A 19,951-nucleotide genomic window follows, 5' to 3' on the forward strand; every position below is an offset into this window, starting at 1 on the left:
GAGCTGCTTTAAATAAAACCCAGCCTCTCTGACAGCTGAGTGTCTGCAGTTCTGCTGGTGAGGGGCTGCCCCAAAACCCAGGCTGACTGTGAGTGGCAATTGCCCAGGGCTGAGTTTCTGTGGCTGTTGAGTTTGGTGCCTTGGCTGAAGTGTGCACAGCCTTGGGAGGATGTGAGAGCTGCATTTCAGATGGGGCCCATCTCTCTGTTCAGAGGTTTAGCTCTGCTTGGATGATGAGAATGGAGACATCTGCAAAAAGTAACAGGCCCCCTTCCTTCCAGAATAAGGCTATGAGCTTTCCAGCTGTTGGCTAAGACAGGTTTTCCTGTTGAAATAGCTTTTGTCTGAAGTAAGTCTAAAACAATATGGTTACAGTAACTGAAAATATTTCTTTGTCAATTCTCGTTATAAATCCGAAGTGTTTTGATTCATTGCTACTTCTTGTAGCAGCTGTTTGATTCAGAAAACCTTATGGAATCTTCCAGTGAAGTGCCTGCTGCTGGTAAAATGCAGTTTTGCTTATTTTGTGTGTTTTCTTTACCATATTGTGTGCGACTAATTTTCTTTTATCTTCACAGTCTCACAATTCCAGAACACACTTTTATTTTCCTTCAGAAGTCCTATCATATTGAATAATGCAAAACAAGCCCCATAACATTCATTCATGTGGTGCTTGTTTGCAACCACAATAAAATGGATTGTGCCATATATTTGTCAGGTGATGCCATCCTATATTCATAAAATAAGCTTGGGATTTTTTCTTAGTTCTGCAGAGTTTAAAGATGAGCTTATTAGGCATCTCTCTGATATGTAATTATTTTGAGTTGAATAATGTTAATCTGAATATATGCAATTTATATACAGTAGGTAAGCAAAGAAGAGTGTATGTTTAAAAAATTAGTTTGCCAGAGCAGATTTGCAATAAAAGTGGATCTAATGCCCTTAAGAGATTTCTATTTTCTTTTTAATGCCTTTTTAAAAAAAACAAATCATGTTTGCTGCCTCAGGAAAGTTTTACTTCTGTGTGGTGGGTGTCTTGACTACATTTCTGTATTTTATTTCAATTTCAAGACATGCTGTTTTACAAATCAGAGGAACCCTCAGAGATCAGGAGTTTAAAAAGCTTATCAGGGTATCTGCTCAGTCTGGAAGCCAGGGCTGCATGATCTCCTCTGACTTGGTTGGTGTTGCTCTGTACTAGGCATTCTTGAATGAGATAAGACCTGATGCTTTCATGTTTCTCTCAGCAGCTTCTTCTTAAGCACACTAAGCAGATATTTTTAATATACCCAAACAAAAATTGTAATTTTTAGAACTCCAGCTGGCATTTAGAGCTTCAGCTTGGCTTCAGAGGCACTGAGCACCCACCTGGCAACTGGTGGTTGGTACCAGCTGTTCTGGAAACAGGAGGAGTTGCCTCACACCAGGGGCAGCAAAAGTAACTTTGAAAAAAACGCCTTTGAATTTTCAGTGTCTGTGTCTTCTTAGTGCCAGGGGTGCTTCTAAAGGGGAAGTAATTACAACAGAAGGACCTGACCTCATTTCTTGTTCAGAAGGGGTTGTAAGAAGAGTGTCATCTCCTGAACAATGGATTTGTGACTGTTGGCTAAGGCACGTGTCCCTCAGAGGGAACAGAATTGGAAACCAGGATGTTAAATCTGTGTTTTGTTGTCCTGACCTCAGCATTTCTGAGACTGGCAAAGAAAAGGTCCTGACTCCATTGAAGCCCAAACCTGAATATACTTTTCCAGAATTCTTGTTCTATTACACTTTTCCCTGCTCTGCTTTTTCCTTAATCAAGAGCCTGCCTGTTTGTGTGAAGCTGCTGGGTTTATGCAAAAGCTGTGGTGAAACGGCTGGCTCAGGGATGCTTGAAAGGGCAAATAGCAGAAAAGCAGTGTCTCAGGGCAGCAAAATTTCTGCTGCTGCAGGAGTAGCATCTCATTGGCAGGGGTGATTGATTGTATAGTAAAGGTCTTTGGGAGTAGTAATAAGGGGGGGGGAAAGTCTCTGAAGTGTTGTTGTGGATTTTGGAGCTATTCAGGGTGTTTTGAAGCCACACTGGGTGCTGTTAAGTGAGAAAATATTTTGTAGAAATTCAGGGCTCATCTCTCACCTCATCAGGCTGACGAAGTCCCATCAGCCCAAATGAAGATAGAAAATGGGTTTGTGTGGTTTTCCCTGCATTTGTTTCTCAGAAAGCCACAGACTTGCCTTTAAGGCACCCCTGAAGAATGCAAACATGGCTTGAAATGTAGCTCTAGTGAGGAAATGCAGGCAGGTTTTGGAGGAATTCAGGTTTGGATGAGACTCAGAATGAGCATTGTTAGGGGCTAAATATGTTTAAAGTCACATTAGTAGTGATTACTTCTGCATTCACAAAGTGAAAATGTGATCTGATATACATAAATTTGCCAAATAAAACCCTTACAGCACAGCTCTTGCATACTGCATTCTTAGGCCTGCTCTTTTCTTGGTGCCATAAATTTTGCAAAACACAGAAGGATGAAGAATTTAAGTTTTGATACAGACAAGTGAAACATGCTCTTCTCCAGAAAGAGAGAATGTATCAGCATCCACAGTGGCAGGAGCTCAGATTGGATTGATGGGGAGAACTTCATAGAGACCTTTGATGGAAGAGCTGAGATGTAGAAAACTGGAGCTGCATAACCAGTCATACAAAGGTGTGAGAGATGAAAGCAAACTGTTAAATGCACTGGCTGAAGCATGGATATAAACCCAGGCCTTGAACACCTTCTGGGTGGTTCTGTGTAGCCCCAGGTCCTGGTGTGCAGGCAGGAGGGTTTGGTGTGTCTGTCCATGGAGGGCCATGAAGGCCTCCAGAGGCACAGGGTCCATGTGAACAGCAGGAGAGCTCTCACCAACCATTTCCCAATAAATGCTCAGGAACAAATTTCCTTTCCTTAATAACAACCTGCCCATCTGCCTTTCTGAGCCCAGACCTCATGTGGCCCCACTGTACAAACACAGCACAGGGAAAAGGTGGTTTGGATTTGGATTTTTTCCTTTCAAGTCATGTTGGCACAAGCCCTTTTGAACGTGAAAGATAAATGGAGAGGAAATGAGGCACCTTATCTCCCTTTTTTTTTTTTTTTTTTTTTTAAGAAGGAAGGAGCATTGAAGCATTGGGGTGGAAGAGCCAAGGAGCCTCAAGCACAGGCTTAGTGAGAGGGGCTATGGCTGAGTGGAGCTTCCTTCTGGGAAGTCCTCTTAGAAATGGAGAAAACAAACACCAGTGGTAACTATTGTCCTCCCAGCGATGCTTTCATGAGTGTTTGAGGATCTGAAAGTGGTCTAGGAGGAAGAAGAATAATGCACAGCACTTGGCATGCCAGGTGGCTGGATGGAACCCCTCTGAGCTGATTTCTCTGAATAAAAGGGGGCTTTGGTGAAACCAGCCCCATGGAGGAAACAAGGCAACTGGGACCTGCAGAGCTATGTGTCACCACCTTCCTGTCACAGCAAGTGACACTGTGGCTGTGCCTGTCTGTCTGGGAGTGCAGGCAGACACTCTGTTGGACTCTGGCCTGTCTCTGAGTTATGGTTAAAAATAGCAGCCTGAAAAAGAAAATATACTTTTGAACAGTGTGCCGGAACAGAGAGGCCTTAAACCCCCACGTCTGCACAGGAGAGACTGTGAAAGGAGTGTTCCTTTGTGTGTGTCCTCTGTGGCATTCACAACAAATCCTTTCTGAACACAGTTCTTTGGTTTCCCTTTTTCCTTAAATTCCCCTGACCTGTGCCCTTGTCACCTGGGAGTGTTTCTGCCTCTGGTGATATGGGCTGTAGGAACAGCAAACCTGGGGACTATAAAGGTGATTCTTCATCTTTGATACTGCTGCAGAAAGTTAGAGGTTGTTTGGATTTTTACTTGACCTCTTTTCAGTATAAAATTTCAGGAATTATTCCTGATTTGGTAGCAGAAGGTGTATTTTTATTAGTGAGGTCCCAGCTTTAATTCAGAAGGAATCAAAGGCATGAATTCTGCCAAGTAAGGAATGATTATTGAAGTTTAATGGGTCCTTTTAGCCAGAGAAAAACCCCAAAATATTTAGATCACTTTGTTTTATTCTTTTACAGTGCTTTGGAAATACTGGGATCTTGATTATGCCCGTGTTCAACTTTGAATGGGAGAAAACAGGGGAAAGGAGGCCACTGGCAGGTCTCCCATGTTGAGCACTCCCAGGCTGCCAGACAGCCATCTCCCATCTTCTGGTTGTCCTTTCCCATTCATTTTGTTTTCATTTGCCTCATCTTCTCTGCTTCTTCCCTTGAATTGTCCCTGGACCAGACTTAGTAGGGGCTTTTGGAGTGGTTTCATTGGTTTCACAAGGGAAGAGGCAAATTCTGTTCCTTTTGCGCCCATTTCACAGCTGGAAGAGAGCAAAAGGCTGTGGCCCATCCTGAAGTGGGACTTTGGGGCAGCCACAGCTGCTATGGGAGAGTCAGAGCGAAGTGTGAGTGAGAGAACCAGACCAAGACTGAGGAGTGACAGGAGATGTGGTCAAGGTCTCCCTTTCCAGCAGCCTCAGTGCATCTTGCTCCCTTTGTGCCACCCTTTCTTGAAGGAGATCAGGGGATCTCCTGGATCAGGGGCTGATGCTCTGGTGCCACTTCTGCACTAATTTGAATTATAAAGCCAATCTGTTGCATCACAGAGCTGTAGTTTCCCTTCCCCGTCTGTAGTAAGCACAGAAAAAACTGTCTTACACAGGGTTGGGTGAGCAGCTCCATGTAATAATTATACACTTGTCTTCTAAACTCTGCCTTAATTGATGCTTTTTAGCAGTCCTGTGAAGAAACCTTTCCCACAGGATGAGGCGCCAGCGCTTCCTCCTGTGTCTCGTGCAGAGTGAAAAGCAAACTGTGAGGATTTCCTGAGGGACACTACCATCCATGGAAGGGTAGGGAAGGGTTTGTTTGTGAAAGGGGAGACCTTCAGTTGCAGGGGTACAGACCCTTTAAATGCCTGGCAGTATTCCTTGCAAAGGAATGAATGCAATCCTCTTTTTAAATCAGGTTATCCCTGAAGATTTAGCAAACGTTTTCAGAAAAATAACATCATAGCTCTAAACATGAGAACAGACTACCTGCAAGGAGAGTTTGTCTAGTTTGTCTTAGCTAAGCCTTTGAAGGATTGACCACAGTATAGTAGAACATTTTTGTCTTGTAGGTTGTGTCAGCCTTGAACAATTCCTTGAACAATTCCAATGCTGTAGCATCTGCATCACCAACAAAGCCCATGTGAGGCCAGAAAGGCATCCCATTGTATCACCCTGCTGTGTAACAACAAAATATACAACAGATCAAAGAGATTTTATAAGCTTTGTAACAACAAAATACAATGACACATTAAAGAGATTTTATAAGCTTCACTCGAACTTTTTAGTTTTATAAAGTGAGTTCTCCCATCCTCTGCCCAATGTTTTGCTCTCACAAGTTATATGTTCCTGCAGTCATATTCCAGTATTATAACCTGAAACTAGTGAGAGCCTGAACAAATGACTAAATATGCACTGCAAAGGAAAAATGTTTCCATTTTTATTGTTCAAGCTGAATGTAAAGTGGGAAGTCAGGTAAAAAAAAATTTAAATTCTTTGGAATGTGAATTGCATATTACGTACTCCTCTTCCTGTGTTATAAAGTCTTATTAGAAGCTTAATATTATATACATACATATATTTATGTATAAATTTTTGTCCTTTTGAAAAGAGGAGGAAGCGGAATAAAACCAATTATTGATTTTCACAAGAAGTTGGCTCTTTGTCCCCCTCAAAATGCCCTTTCACAGTTTCTGCCCTGCAGAGGACCAAGGCAAGGAGGTGTTGGCACAAGCAAAGCAAACCAGGAAACTGGGAAATGGTCCCAGCTGGCACAACTGTGACATGGGTATGGCCTTGGGCTTCAAAACTGAATGGTGCTTGTTTGGGTTAAATCTGTATATTCACCCAGGTGTTCTTGTGGGGTTCAGAGTGGCAAGAAGGGGCTCTGAGGCTGAAATTATTTCCTGTGGTAAAATCAAGTTGTGTGGTTGTGTTGGGAGATCATTAAAGTAAACGTCCTTGATTTGAGACCTCTGTTTAGTTTAGAGATTAGTCTTTGTTTTACCCTTCTTGCACATAGACTTAGCTGAAAATCCTTTGGAAATCATGGTATTTACTCATTTTTAGTGTATACAGCAGCCAAAAGTGAAGCAAATGCCTTAGAATTGATGAGGGAAATGGTAAGAAAAGAGGCTCCAGTGTTACCATGATTCTCATTTTGCTACTCTGTTTTGTGCAGTTTGTGTGTTTGTTGGAGAGAAGTGGAATAAAATCCTGCCATGGAATAATGGCCTTCTGCTGCAGTGCTTAAAAAGTGATAACTTTGTGGGAAATACAGTACTCTGAGGAGTCCATCTGGGCTGATGGTGACAGGAGTTGGAATGGTGAGGGAATAAAGGGAATTTAGGTAAGGAAATCTCAGCATAAATGAAGCTCCTCATGGAAAGATGTGTGTGTACTCATAGCTTTGGCCAATGTCATGTACTCCCTGGAGTGATTTTGTGATAGAGCCATGTAGAGTGGTACAATTTGGCAAAGTAATTAAGAAAAAAGAAATTAGTAAAAAAATCTCCCAGATTTGTATGAGCATATGCCAAGCATGAAAATAATATTTTGAAGGTGTGTGTGTGTCTGTATAAATTATTTATATATTTTTAATATATATATATATAATATATATAAATACATAAATAGATAAAAATATATATATTCAGAAAAAAGCTTCAACTAATGTAATGAAGGTGGTTATTTCTGTTATCTGTGTCTCTGTGCGTTTTTGTCATTTAGTCTAGTGGATGGCTGGGCAGTGAGGTAACTGTCACCCGAAAGGGAGGGCAGGGGGAATACATCATCCTGATTTAAGGGGTGATGCAGCATTGGCTTACATTTTTGGAATGCTGTTTAAATGTTCCCAAGAAACATTTTTGTGTGACCTCCAGTGATGTGTAACGTGGTGCTGAGATCTGGATTGGAGAAAGCTGCTCAAGGCATGCCTGCTGTCTGTGTCCCCAGGAGTGGCTCAACTTGCGGCTCAGGGCGTTGAAGAAAACCCCAAAACTTGAAAATCATTGACCTTCACCAAATTTATTTATCACAGATCATAGTTTAGTTTCATGTGACCCTCCCAGGAATTAGATTGGGTTCATTTGGTTATTAAATCCCAAGTCCTTCTGGTGCTGTGAAAGAAGCTTATTTATATTGTCAGACCTTATTCTAGTTGAATCTGACCATGAGTAATTGTTTCTAGACAGGGTTGCTGCTTCTCACCCCATTACCAAGAAAGGTTGGATTTTAGCAGCCTTTGAGATAAGCTTATCTGACACAGTGTTAATCAAACCCTTGGCTTGTTCCAGCCTGATCAACCACAAGCACTGGCCTTTATGTAAATCATTATTATTAGGAATTTTTAGCCTGACAGAAGTGCAAAGGCAATTTGTGAAATCTTCCTTCTCCCATAAATAAGGATTGAGCAGTGGGAGTGGGGGAATGAGCTGCAGGAATGAGTCTCTGAGTTGGACCCAAGAGCCACTCTGTTTGTGCAGGATCTGTGCTGTTTGTTCTTCATTTTCAATAATCATTCATCATTCAGGATTAACTTAAACCAGCAAGCTCCACAGTTAGATCACAAGCTTCTCTTCACAAAACAAGCATTTTTTATAGAGTGCATGAGGTCTCACTGAGCTCAATCTGCTCCCTCTGAATGTGAGATGCTCCTGAAGCTGCCTGGGAACAACATAAGGATGGAAACCTTTGGAAATCTATGGGATAATTGAACATCTCAGTACAAAATACAGCCTTGTGTAGCAGAGCACTTGAGGAAGAGCAAAGTATTGGGGCCAAATTGTAGAAAGGAAGATCTGCAAGGTTGGAATGGACCCTGTTACTTTTGGCACCTCTTTTGTCAGGGATCATGTCTAGGTGACCTTACAAACGTGTTTGTTTGGCTTGCTGTGAAACAAAAGCTTCGCTTCTGGTGGAGAACAAATATCACACCCACTGGTCTCAGCTGCAAAACTTGTGAAAAAATCTGTTTTTTTCACAAGACAGCATCAGTTTTTTCCTATAGAGAAGATGGACTAAGCACCTGAGGAGTGCTGTATGCTGAGATGAGAGGAGAGGCTGATCCGAGGTGTGATGGGTATTACCCACTGCTCTGCACCGAGTTTTGGGTGACTAACAGGGATTTTGCCAGCATGGCAAACTGGTGATTTGAGGGTGTGTGCACACCACTGGAGTCACAGAATTGTAAGGTTTTATTGAGAGCAGTCTCTATTAATATAAACCAAGGCTGGGATAAATAATTGGCTTCAGTATTTTACCAGGTGCAAACCACATGCTCCTGCATGGAAAAGAGGGGTGGCTCCACCAACCAGAGCTGCTGGGTTTGGCTGAGTGCAAACAAAACCTGTGAGAGGTGATCCAGCCAGATCAGAACCTTTGAGTCTGCCATCCCTTTTTGTCCTAACAGGTATTAAGTCATGACTCAGATTAATTGAAATACTATTTCTACAAATAAAGATCAAAATGAGCTGTGCTTTCAACAACAATGAGAGTAGTTTACATTGCCTTCCTAGATCAAGTCTGGGAGCACTTGACCTTAAACACTTCCTGGGTGGTATTGTAAATACTGCACAAGGAAGAAGAGTGTAGGGAAGAGGGAATCACTTGTAAATCCCACTACTTGTAAAAGGAAAGAGGGAATCACTTGTAACCCATCTGTTCTATACCCCAGAGCACTGGAAGGTGATGGGCACTGTCAGGATGTGCCAAACAGAATCACTTTCACAGATTTTCTGGCTACCAGATGCATTTAACAACTGATAATGATGTTTGCAGTGAAGGGTGATCTGAGGAAAAGCAGTTTTTATGGGGAGTTTCTGCTTCCTTCTCTTCCCCTTGAGCATCCAGACCATGTTAGAGGTGCCAGTACTGACATCCAGCTTTCAGGGCTTACATAGAGCATCTGCAGTTTCAGACATGTACCTCAATCAGAGTTGTGCTTTTCTGGGACTTGGGATGAAGTTGGCCCAAGAGCTGAACACTGGAATTATTTTGTTAGCTCATTTTGCTGCTACCATGATGGGCTGTGAGAATAAGACTGGATGGATGGATGGATGGATGGACAGTAGTAATTTTAAAGCTCAATTTGCATTTAGGCATACCGTACATCTAGATTAACTGGTTTTTAGTTTATAATTTAAAAGTTTGCCCCCAGTTGTGGGCTCCATCCTGGCTTGTGGAGCACTGTGTGGGTATGATCAGCTGAGCATTTTAGATTGTTTTCTGACAGCTTTTCTCATGGCCTAGTGGAGGAAATAAGACAAAGTGATTTGTTCCTGTTCTGTCTCACTGCTTTACTTGTTTGAAGTGCTGGGTGTACTGACATTAAGCACACACAGTGCCTATTTCTTTTAGGCTTTATTTTGTCCAGGATTTGTTTTAATACAGCAAATAATCTACTTCCTTTACTTTTATGTCCTCTGGGGCTTATATGGTGTAAGAACATGCATCAGCCTCCAGACCTCCAAAGAGATTGATATCACTGGTCATGGTGTATTTGGAAAACCCTTTCCAAAAGGTGCTGAGTGCAGGCAATTGTGCTGTGGAGGGGGATTGTGAACATTTCCCTGCTCGTGGAAGGGTCATCTTACTGCCAAACACCAATATTTAAGTGAAATAGCTTTTATGGCAAGTCCTTCCCTCTTTCCATTCTTCACTTCCAAATGGCTGAAGTTCTGGGAGTGTGAGCAATGACTCTCTTGTATGACAGCCAAGAAGTTATTGTTTTCTGACCTTTTTTCCTGAGCTTTCCTGACCTGCACCTGGACTGGCCACGTGGCAACGTTGTTGAGAGCAGGGAGACGTGGCAGGGAGAGCTGGATAGGCTGCAATGGGAGCCAGACCAGCAGGAATTCATTCCTGGGAGAACTTGCTGAAGAGTGCCCTTGTTTGGAAAAGCTGAATGTCAGTTATTTCAATAAAAGCAGGGAAACTGCCACTATAAAATTGGGTATTTGAGGCCATTCTGTGGGCTTGGAGTTACATACAAGTGTCCAACATTGGGCACACAATTAAGAAGGTCAAAGGCAGGGGGAAAGCATGGAAAAAAGATTTGGGAATGATTACTGATTTCCAGGGGAGCAACAGGTAGATGTTTCTTGTTTCTCAGTGCAGTGACATTTGTTTTAATTCTTAAAAGAGGTATCACAACTCATGCTAAAGTTTGTGGTCATGTGCAGGGGCAGTTCTGCAGAGCAGGAGGTGCATCATGAAGTATTAGCAAAGTTTATTCTAGAGTAGGATCTAAACCCTCAGCAAAGGAGGAATTCCATGTTAATTTGATGGAAATCCTTCCACCTCCATCACAGTTGTCTTTTCCTGTTGGTAATTTTGGTCCATGGAATCACAGAATATCCCAAGTTGGAAGGAACCCACAGGGATCAGTCATGGAGTCCATCTCCAGCACAGGAGCAGGAGGTTGCATGCAGCTCCTCCTGGAGCTGATCAGACTCCTCATTCTCCCAGGATAAACATCCCAGCTGCTGGGCTCCAAGTCCCATTTATATGGGCTGGAGCTGTGCCACTGCCAGACCAGCCAAGTGGGAGCATTGGCTGTGCTCCATATAAACAGCTCTGACGAAGCCAGCCACACTAAATTTGGAAAAGAATTAGGGGAACTCATTTTTCAACTGCCCTGGAGTATTTTATCTCCAGTTGCCCCATGTTATCTTTTCATGGGAGGAGTTTCTGTTACTCAGGACTGTTTCCATCATGTTTATTTTCAGATAGCATATTTTTATTTTCTGTAAACCAAAAGAGTTTAAATATCCATTGAGGAATAATGGGTCAATGGTCTGTCTGCTTCTCTTCCCACCTTCAGGTAGCACTGAAATTCCTGTTCAGCTGAGCCCTGCAAGGCCAGACCCTCAAATGGTGCCACTCACAATCTCCTTAAATAAACTTTTCTTCTAATTTTAAGAAGGAGGAGGATTTTTAAAGCAGAGGTCCTTTGCAACAAGTAGTGTGAAGATGGGAAGAAGTAACCAGAAACATTTGCCTCTTGATTCTTGTCTTGGTTTGTCATAAATATAGTCTGCACATAAAAATTACATCATCAATGTCCCATTTCTGACGTGTATGTTGTGATCTGCAGATTTTCTTTCTCTTCAGTCATTGTGCTTTAAGCTGATCTAAGCAGTACTGACAGTGAAGAATGACACTTCTGAGGCCATTTAGCCTTAATTGAGAGACTTTGCCAAAATTACAGGTATTTCCTGTGATTGTTGCAGCTTTCTTCCCAACACCAGAATTTTATTCTTTGTCCCACTTCCTCTACAAACTTTTACTGCAGGATGCAGGCAGTAGCCAAGTGAGGTGCAGTGTCCCAAAGCCCTCTCTAACAAATTGAGAGGATGATGCGAGCTGGAAAAGAAAAAGCCACAGTGCAAAACAGGGGCAAACCCTGAGCAGGAAACTGCTGGGGCTGGGGCCAACAACATCCTACTGCTGGCTGGGCCCAGGAGGGAAAAAAATGCTCTAAGGAAGGTTTTGGGAAACTTTGTCCTTATTTGGAGACTAAGTCTATGCCTCTGCCCAAAGCAGGCTAGTTTTTATAGGGCTGGGATTTTCTGCTTTAGCAGTACCATATCCTGCTATTATACCCAAGCACATCCTATAATCAGTATGTCTCCAAAAATCCATCTTAAAGCTGAAGATTTGGAGTCCAGATTGTCACAGGGTGCTGTCCCACAGTAACTCTGTGAAAGCCTTACATGAGTGGTGAACTGACTCTGCTTCTGACATCCCTCCAGCTGAGTGGGATGGCTGTGCCAGTGCTGAGCCAGCTCCTCTGTGTGCCTGGAGAGGGCTCCAGGGTGTCAGGTCTGTCTCCCAGGGCTGGTGTGGGATTGGAGTGGGACAGCAGTGGGGCAAGAGGGGCTTTCAGTTCAGTGGAGGGCAGCAATCACATTGGTGCTTATGGAGGAGAAGGCTGCAGCTCACCCCTCTGAGCTGGTGACACAGGAGAGGCTGGAATGAAAGGTGGTGTCATGGAACAGCAGTGTTGGCATTGCCCCTGAACTTGGGGGTGCATCTTATTCTGCACCATACTGCAAAGGAGAGGAGCTAGAATGTAGGTTTGTCTTCTCATGCACATCTGTGTTAGGAAATTAGGGAATAATTCCCAGAATCCCACAATGGTTTGGGTTGGAGGGATCTTCAAACCCATCCAGTCCCACACCTTGCCTTGGGCAGTGACACCTTCTACTAAACCAGATTGCTCCTTGCCCCTGGCCTTGAACACTTCCATGAATTCCATTTCAGGAATACTGTGTGGCAGTCCTGGTCTAGGAGTCCATCTAAAGGCATTAATAAGTCTTAGTTTGAGAATTACCTTTTTTTTTTCTCATACAGAAAATATTATGTTTGTTCCCCACCGAGCAGAACAAAATGAAATTTTGAAAGCATCAAAATTGCTGGAGATGTGAAATTGTATTTCTCTGTTGTATGCTCAGAAATGCCCTTTGGCATGGAGCTCCCTAATACCAAGAAGAAAGGGATCTCTCCAGGATCCAGGGTGTTTGGGATGCTCTCTAGATCATGGGCCCGGTTCTGTTTTTTGCATTGCTACAGACTCTTTCAGTCACATAAATGCACATGCCTTTAATTTCAGCTTCACTTCCCTGTCTGCAAAGCACCATTATTTCTGTGGTAGGGTTAATGGGTTAATTGCTTGTAAATTGTTTTAAGATTCTCAGAAGTGAGACCTCAGTGTGTTTATTGCTGTTACCTATGAGATCTTGATCACAGTGAGACAATACCAGATTAGTGTTTATTGCAGCATGACTGAGGATATGTTTAAATTAAAACAAAGATGAGGCTGTAGTGCCCAAGCCTAGAAAAATCTTTTGTAGAGCGTTGAGTCATCTTTCAAATCTCAGTAAGTGATAAAATTGGCTCCTATGGCTGAACATTAGTCAGTGTCACTGGTTATCTTTGAAAACCCTTTCACCCCTTGACCATCCCTGGCTCTGGGGCAGCGTGCCCCAAGGAAAGGCAGAAAGCATCTTTCCTTAGAGAAATGGATTTGGGGAATTCTGTGCTTGATCTTAGAAGAAAAAACAAAGTCTCAAAGCCAATATTTTCCTGGACAAATTCCCTCTGAATGCATCTCCAAGGGTTTCCTGATCTGTGCAGCAAGTGGCCCTTGGTACACTCAGGAGGTCTTCTTATGGAATCATGGAATGGTTTGGGTTAGATGGACCTTAAAGCCCATCCAGTTCCACTCCCTGCTCTGGGCAGGGACACATTTCATTATCCCAGGTTGCTCCAAGCCCTGTCCAGCCCAGCCTTGGGCACTTTCAGGGATCCAGGGGCAGCCACAGCTTCTCTGGGCACCCTGTGCCAGGGCCTCACCAGCCTCAAGGGAGCAATTCATTCCCAATATCCAATCTAAGCCTCCTGTCAGTGGGAAGCCATTCCCTGTGTCCTGTCACTCCATCCCTCGTCCAGAGTGTCTCTCCATCTTTCCTGTGAGCTCCCTTCAGGTACTGGAAGGTCACTGTTGGGTGACCCTGGAGCTGCCTCTTCTCCAAAGAGAAGAATTTGGGTCACTGGTGAGAAGTGCCTTGGTTCTGTGTTACAGACTGTGAAGCCATGTACATTAAATACCTTTAAATCTCTGTTCCACCTCAGGGAAAACAGAGGCCACCATCAAGAACTTCAGCCCCCACTACCGCCGGCAGTACGCCGTGGCTTTCTGCAGGCACGTGCAGGAGGAGCTGGAGCAGCACCGCCACTCCCAGTCCCGCTTCCTGAAAACCAGGGTAGGAGGACACTCATTTTCCTGTCTGGGACCCATGTTGGATTTGGGTCATTTTGGCTTGGGATGCAAAAGTTGCATATGGGTGCAGGTTTGAAGTTTAATTTTTGAAAATTCATCTTTATTTTGGTCTTGTTTAGTTGTTTATCATGGCACAAGGAGAACCATGACATGAGTTTCTGGTACAAGGAGTTGGACATTTGGACAAAACTGGTTCCTTCCTGCTGGTTGCAAGGTTCTGCAAAATCTAGGGACAGATATCATACTTCCAGGGAAGAGATTATGTAGGAAATGTAATTAATCCTGTCATCCATGGCTCAGGGTTCCTTAAAGAAGATGGCAATAATTGCCTCTGTGGAGTGAACCATGGAAAGCTGGCTTTTATTAGAGGGGGGAGAAAAAGAGAGACAAAAGTCTCTTTGTTAGAGGAAAATGCAGAGAACCACCCTTCAAGATTAAGAAGATAAAAATTTAAGAACATACTGGAAATGATGGATTTCCAATGCTCTTGAAATGAGTAAGTAAAGCAGTGAGGTGGGATAATAGAAGATCTGTGTCTTTCAGAAGGCGGATATCAGTTACTGCAGCACAGATGCAAAAGCATTACAAAGAAATGGGAAGCAATTTACTATATTATAATGAAACCCTGTTTTTCATATCAATGAAATATTTATATTATGTATTGGAAAATGGGAGGTGGTGAACTCCAAGTCGTCCTGCAGGGGTTGGAACTAGATATCTTTAAGGTCCCTTCCAACCCAAACCACTGCAGGATTCTCTGATGTTGCATTCAGCCTGCCAGCTGAAAGGTGGATAAACCTCTGTCTCAGAAATCTGGCAGTGTTTTGGAAGGCAGAGCTTTCTGCTGCCTCCTCACCTCGGCTACAAGAATTTGCTTGTGTCTGTAGAACCTTCTGAAATCAGAGATGCTTATGACTCCAAATTGCATTTGAAGGCTCCAAAGCCCTCAGAGCAGCATTATGGAAATGTAGAAATAAAAGCTTCAGGATGGTCAGTGGTGCAGAGGGGTCTCAAATGTCACCAATTGTCCCTGTAGCCTGCAGGGGAAGCTGGGACAGTTCTGTACGAAGCAGAGCTGCTGCACTTCGCTGAGGACCTGAAGAAGTGGAAGGACAGATACGTCGTGATCAAAAATGACTACACTGTGAATTGCTTTGAGACCAAGGAGGTGAGTGCTGCTTCCGTGGATCTACTTGTGCATTCCCAAATAAACCAACAGCAAGTGGATTTGCTGCTGCCTTGCCTTCAGCAGTAGGAGGTGAAACCTTGTCCTCGTTAGGGTGGCTCCAGTGGGATGGCTGAGGGTACAGTCAAGTGCCCTGCCTTGGCCAGAACTAACAAATGGGACATTCCTTGGCCAGATACGTCAGCAAGAACGAACAAATCCTTTTAACAGCACTTGAACCTTCCTGTGCCTGTCCCAGAGCACTTCTCACCTCTACATCCCTGTAATACATCCCTGTGCTCCTGCAGGTTTGGGTGGCTCCAGGCTGGCTACAGTGGAGGTTTTTGCCTGGAAGCTGCATTAGTCAAGCTAGTCCTGGCTGACAAATCCAACTAACTGGGCTTTGGAGAAAATCTCATCCTTTTTCCCTCCCTTCCACCCCTGACTCCTCACCACAGCAGATAAGCACTGAGAGATTTGATTTGTTTTAGATTTGACATGCCTAGGGAACATTTCCAAAATTCAGCCTGACAAAAAGATTCTCCCTTTGTGCAATATTCCCATGCATTAGAATAATAGAATATCCTGAGTTGGAAGTGACCCACAAGGATCATGAAGTCAGCTCCTGGCTTCGTCAGTGAATTGTGTATTTTGTTTTTTCTCTCTCCTTAAATCTCTATTTGACAATACTTCCTCTCTATTGATTTTCCAGGCCTACCAGAAGGGAGCTAGCCCTAAATATCACATTCTTCCTGCAGGAGGCAAAGTCCTGACTTCAGAAGAAGATTACAATTTGCTTTCTGATAAACATTTTCCAGACCCTGTTGGTAAGTCCTGTTCAAAGCTGAACTGCCAAAGCCCAGGCTCTGTTCCTTACTCTGTCCTGGGAAGGCTTTCAGGCTCCAGTTTAAAATGGGGTAGCAGAGGATGCCCACAGCCCTTTTCCCAAGTTCAAGCACAGCTCCAGAATGGATGAACAAAGCAGATGCTGTAAGCCAACATTCAGAGAAGTGCTGGCTCCCTTTCTTCCCAGCACACCGGCACAAAGCTGCTGGAAGCTGTGCAGAAGCAGGGCAGGAACCACAGCACCATTGTTCCCGGGCTTTGTTAATATTCCTGGTTTATTTGTTTCCATTTTTAGATGCCAGCTGTCTGTGTTGACTCACAGCTGATAATAAGTCCCACAGAGAGGGCAGGAAGGTGGCTGCTTCTGAGTTTGTTGTTTCTGGGCCAGGAACTGCTGTGGTCCTGCCTGCCCCCGCTCCACCAAGATGGAGAAAATTCAGGCTTTGTGGAAGCGGGTCTCACATTGCAGAGTCAGATTTGGAGAATGGGATGCCACATAACAAAAGGGATAAGGGCAACTTGAAGACAAGGATTTGTTTTTCGAGTCCTTTAAATCCCTAGGATTTAAAAGTTAGGTGTCCTGTCACACCCTTTCCCAAGGCACAGGGTGGTCAGAGGGCTTGGAGGTGTCCTGTGTGTGTCACCACAGCTCTGCAGCAGGTGGGGTTGAGTGATGTGGAACACCCCAAGGGTGCTTGTGGACTTCCCATGGCTCTCCCTTCAGAAACATCATCACTTCATCTTTATGGCACTACTCTCCATCTGTGTGGTGCTGAAGGCCCTCCAAGGTGAACCTCGTGTGTCTGGGCTCTCAGTGCATGTCAGTGTCTCCAGATTAGGTTTGGTCATCCCTAAAAGTGCTGTCCAGCATCCCCTGTGTGCAGGGATTCAGGGCAGTTGGGAGCTGGAGGTACTTGGTGCTTTCTTCACATCACCTGCAAGGGCTTGAAGTGAGAGTTTTTAAGGGCAATTGTGTGTGGAAGTCCTGGAACCAGGAAACATACTGCTGTTCCAACATGGTTTATTTAATGCAGCTTATTTCTATAGGAAAGTAAATGTGCTCCTAAATGGTCTTGATGTGAAACAGACCAGAGCGCCCCAGTAATTTACTTATCTGCCATGAAAACCATTTCCCTACCAGCTGCAATCCAGTGGAATGGTTTCTTTGAAATTTTACCAAAACTAGATTTTTGCCACCTTGAAGACAAAGCAAGAGGCCAGAGGGGTGGTTGATGCCAGCTGAGTGTGCCCATCCCAGCTGTGTCCCCCTGGCCTCTGTGCCCAGTCTCCTGGACTGGGAAAGGTCTGGCAAAGCTGTGGCACAGAGCCAGCCCTGAGGAAATGAGCAGCTCTCAAAAAGAGGTGTTTCTGTGCAGGCTCGAGCGAGGAGACGACCGCAGCCTTTGTGCCGCTCCCGAAGGAGTTCCCGGTGTACCTGTGGCAGCCCTTCTGCCGGCACAGCTACTACTGCTTCCCGGAGCCAGGGGCACAGCAACGCTTCAGCGCCGTGCTGGCAGACTGCGTGCGCCATTCCAACCACGGTGAGTGCGGGATGGGGACGTGTGGGACATTCCAACCACGGTGAGTGCGGGATGGGGACATTCCAACCACGGTGAGTGCGGGATGGGGACGTGTGGGACATTCCAACCATGGTGAGTGCGGGATGGGGACGTGTGGGACATTCCAACCACGGTGAGTGCGGGATGGGGACGTGTGGGACATTCCAACCACGGTGAGTGCGGGATGGGGACATTCCAACCACGGTGAGTGCGGGATGGGGACGTGTGGGACATTCCAACCATGGTGAGTGCGGGATGGGGACGTGTGGGACATTCCAACCACGGTGAGTGCGGGATGGGGACGTGTGGGACATTCCAACCACGGTGAGTGCGGGATGGGGAGTGAGTGATGGGATCCTGTGGGACATTCCAACCACAGTGAGTGAGGGATGGGATCCTGTGGGACGTTCCAGCCACGGTGAGTGAGGGATGGGATCGTGTGGCACATTCCAACCACGGTGAGTGAGGGATGGGACTGTGTGTGGCATTCCAACCATGGTGAGTGCGGGAAGGGACTGTGTGGGATATTTCAGGAAGGGCTCAGCCTGGGACAGTGTCACCCACCCAGGAATGCTGGAACATTTGTGGGAAAATGCAAGTCATTCATGAAAGGTGCTTGGCTTCAGCACCCCGAGGAATGAATCAACACAGCCCTGCTGCTTGCTGTGCTGGGAACACAGTTTGGTAGGGTTTGGGATGCAGTGGGTGTGAGCTTGGGGAGAAAACATGGGAATTGCTTTGGAAGTTGTGTAATGATCCAAAATCCGTAAGAGGTGTTCATTACTAAGGCACAGCAAACCCTCACCTGTGTTTGCAAGCTGGCTAACGCATCACAGCTATAGAATCAGGAATCATGGAACATCCTGAATTGGAAGGGACCCACAAGGATCATGGAATCCAACTCATGGCCCTGCACAGACAATCCCAAGAATCCCACCCTGTGCCATGCAGGAGACCAGGTGTGTACAACATGGAGGGAGTGCAGTCCCCCAGTACATTCCCGTGTTGTTACACACACATCTCTCCTGATCAAACATTTGGCCTTTCTGCAGATGTTTCCATGGCAGCTCAAGCCCCAGCCATGGTTAAGCCTTGTAGCTGGTCCATGAATGGTGTGTAGGACACAGTATTGATTGTCTGCACAAAGATAAATTATAAATGTCACTTTCTGAGTAGGTTAGCCTAGAAAACTTCAAAAAAAACCCCAATTTGTGACTTGCTAGGTTTATAAAAACAGCTTTGCTCCCATGAAATTGGAAGATCATTTATGAGTTGGATCCTTCAGAAAAAGAAATGCTTTCCTGATTTTCAGATGACATTTTTTATCCCCCAAGATGCCCTCAGTTCCCCACTGGTCTCCAGGGTCTTCGATGTCTTTAGTTCACTTTGGAGTCCCATCTGCTCCTGCTGCCCTTGGTGGGAAATTGGAACACTCAGCAACTTCTCCACTGAACTCAGCTGCTTGGGTCTGAACCCAGTCTTGTGGGTAAATGAACTGTGTGTGTAGGGTGTGAAAAGTCTCTTTTATTTACAGAAGTGGCTCCTGGTGAATATTTTTTTAGCTGTCACTTTAGTCTCCTGGTTATCAGCTTCATCCCATTGCCCTCAGTCAGCTTTCTCCTGCTGTCCTCCCTGGATCATTCTCAACTACCATCTCTTTTCCCTGTCTCCACTGCCAAAGACATTCCTTTAGGTTTCCTTTAGGACTCCATTCCCATGAGGAAAACACACATGACTGCATTTCTAGGTGGTTTCCTAAGATGTGCAGTTACTTGTGTGATGCTCAGGGCTGGCTGGTTTCAGGAGTGTTCTTCACAGGAAAGGTGAGATTCCCAATCTTGATGCTATCCCAGGTGGTGCACACTCCCCATTGCTGGTCCCAATGCTGCCCAGGTGCTGTACAATCCCCAGTTGCATTCCCAGTGCTATCCAGGTGGTGTGCAGTCCCCTTTCCCAGCTATCCAGGTGGTGTAGAGTGCCCTGACACTCTGGACTTGGCTCCTCACTGAGGTTTGGTGGGGAGATGGGACACAATCAAGTTTTCCTGGCACTCCATGACTTGAAGCCTGTTCATGATGTTTGGGGATTTTCATTTCTCTTCTGGAACAAGTGTAATGGGTTTGACAAAGCTTTTGGCTGCCTGGTTTTTTCTTAAAGTTCAGCACATCACTCTAGGGGCCAATCCTGAACTGGCAGAGGCCGTGTTAGGATGACCTAAGAGGTCTTTTCCATCTCCAAAGCCTGTGAGTCTGCACTTCATTATATTTCATATATTTTAGCTATTGCTCATTTAGGCATCTGTTCCAGGATTTATCCCTCAGCTTTTCCTGTGCTCCTGTTTTTATCTGACAGACAATTCCTCAAGGCTCATCCTTACTTCTGCCCAACGGGGTGAGAAACAGATAAAGACAGTCTGGATTAGGATCTCCTGTTGAGCCAGGAAATGAGTTTCAACAGCTATCAAGGAAGCAGGAGT

At 44.8% G+C, this 19,951-nt stretch overlaps 1 protein-coding gene across 1 annotated transcript in view; it reads left to right on the forward strand.

Moving 5' to 3' along the window:
- NIBAN1 (niban apoptosis regulator 1) overlaps window positions 1-19,951 on the forward strand; it is a 54,315-nt gene that overhangs the window by 11,575 nt on the left and 22,789 nt on the right. Inside the window, exons 2-5 of the mRNA XM_054285752.1 lie at window positions 13,758-13,888; window positions 14,942-15,073; window positions 15,783-15,897; window positions 17,293-17,457. Coding sequence (XP_054141727.1) covers window positions 13,758-13,888; window positions 14,942-15,073; window positions 15,783-15,897; window positions 17,293-17,457 — 543 coding nt within the window. The remainder of the gene's footprint in view (window positions 1-13,757; window positions 13,889-14,941; window positions 15,074-15,782; window positions 15,898-17,292; window positions 17,458-19,951) is intronic.

This window comes from Melozone crissalis, unplaced genomic scaffold, assembly GCF_028551555.1.
Source record: "Melozone crissalis strain CALT ecotype California unplaced genomic scaffold, PUWL_Pcris_2 ptg000045l_1, whole genome shotgun sequence".
NCBI lineage: Eukaryota > Metazoa > Chordata > Aves > Passeriformes > Passerellidae > Melozone > Melozone crissalis.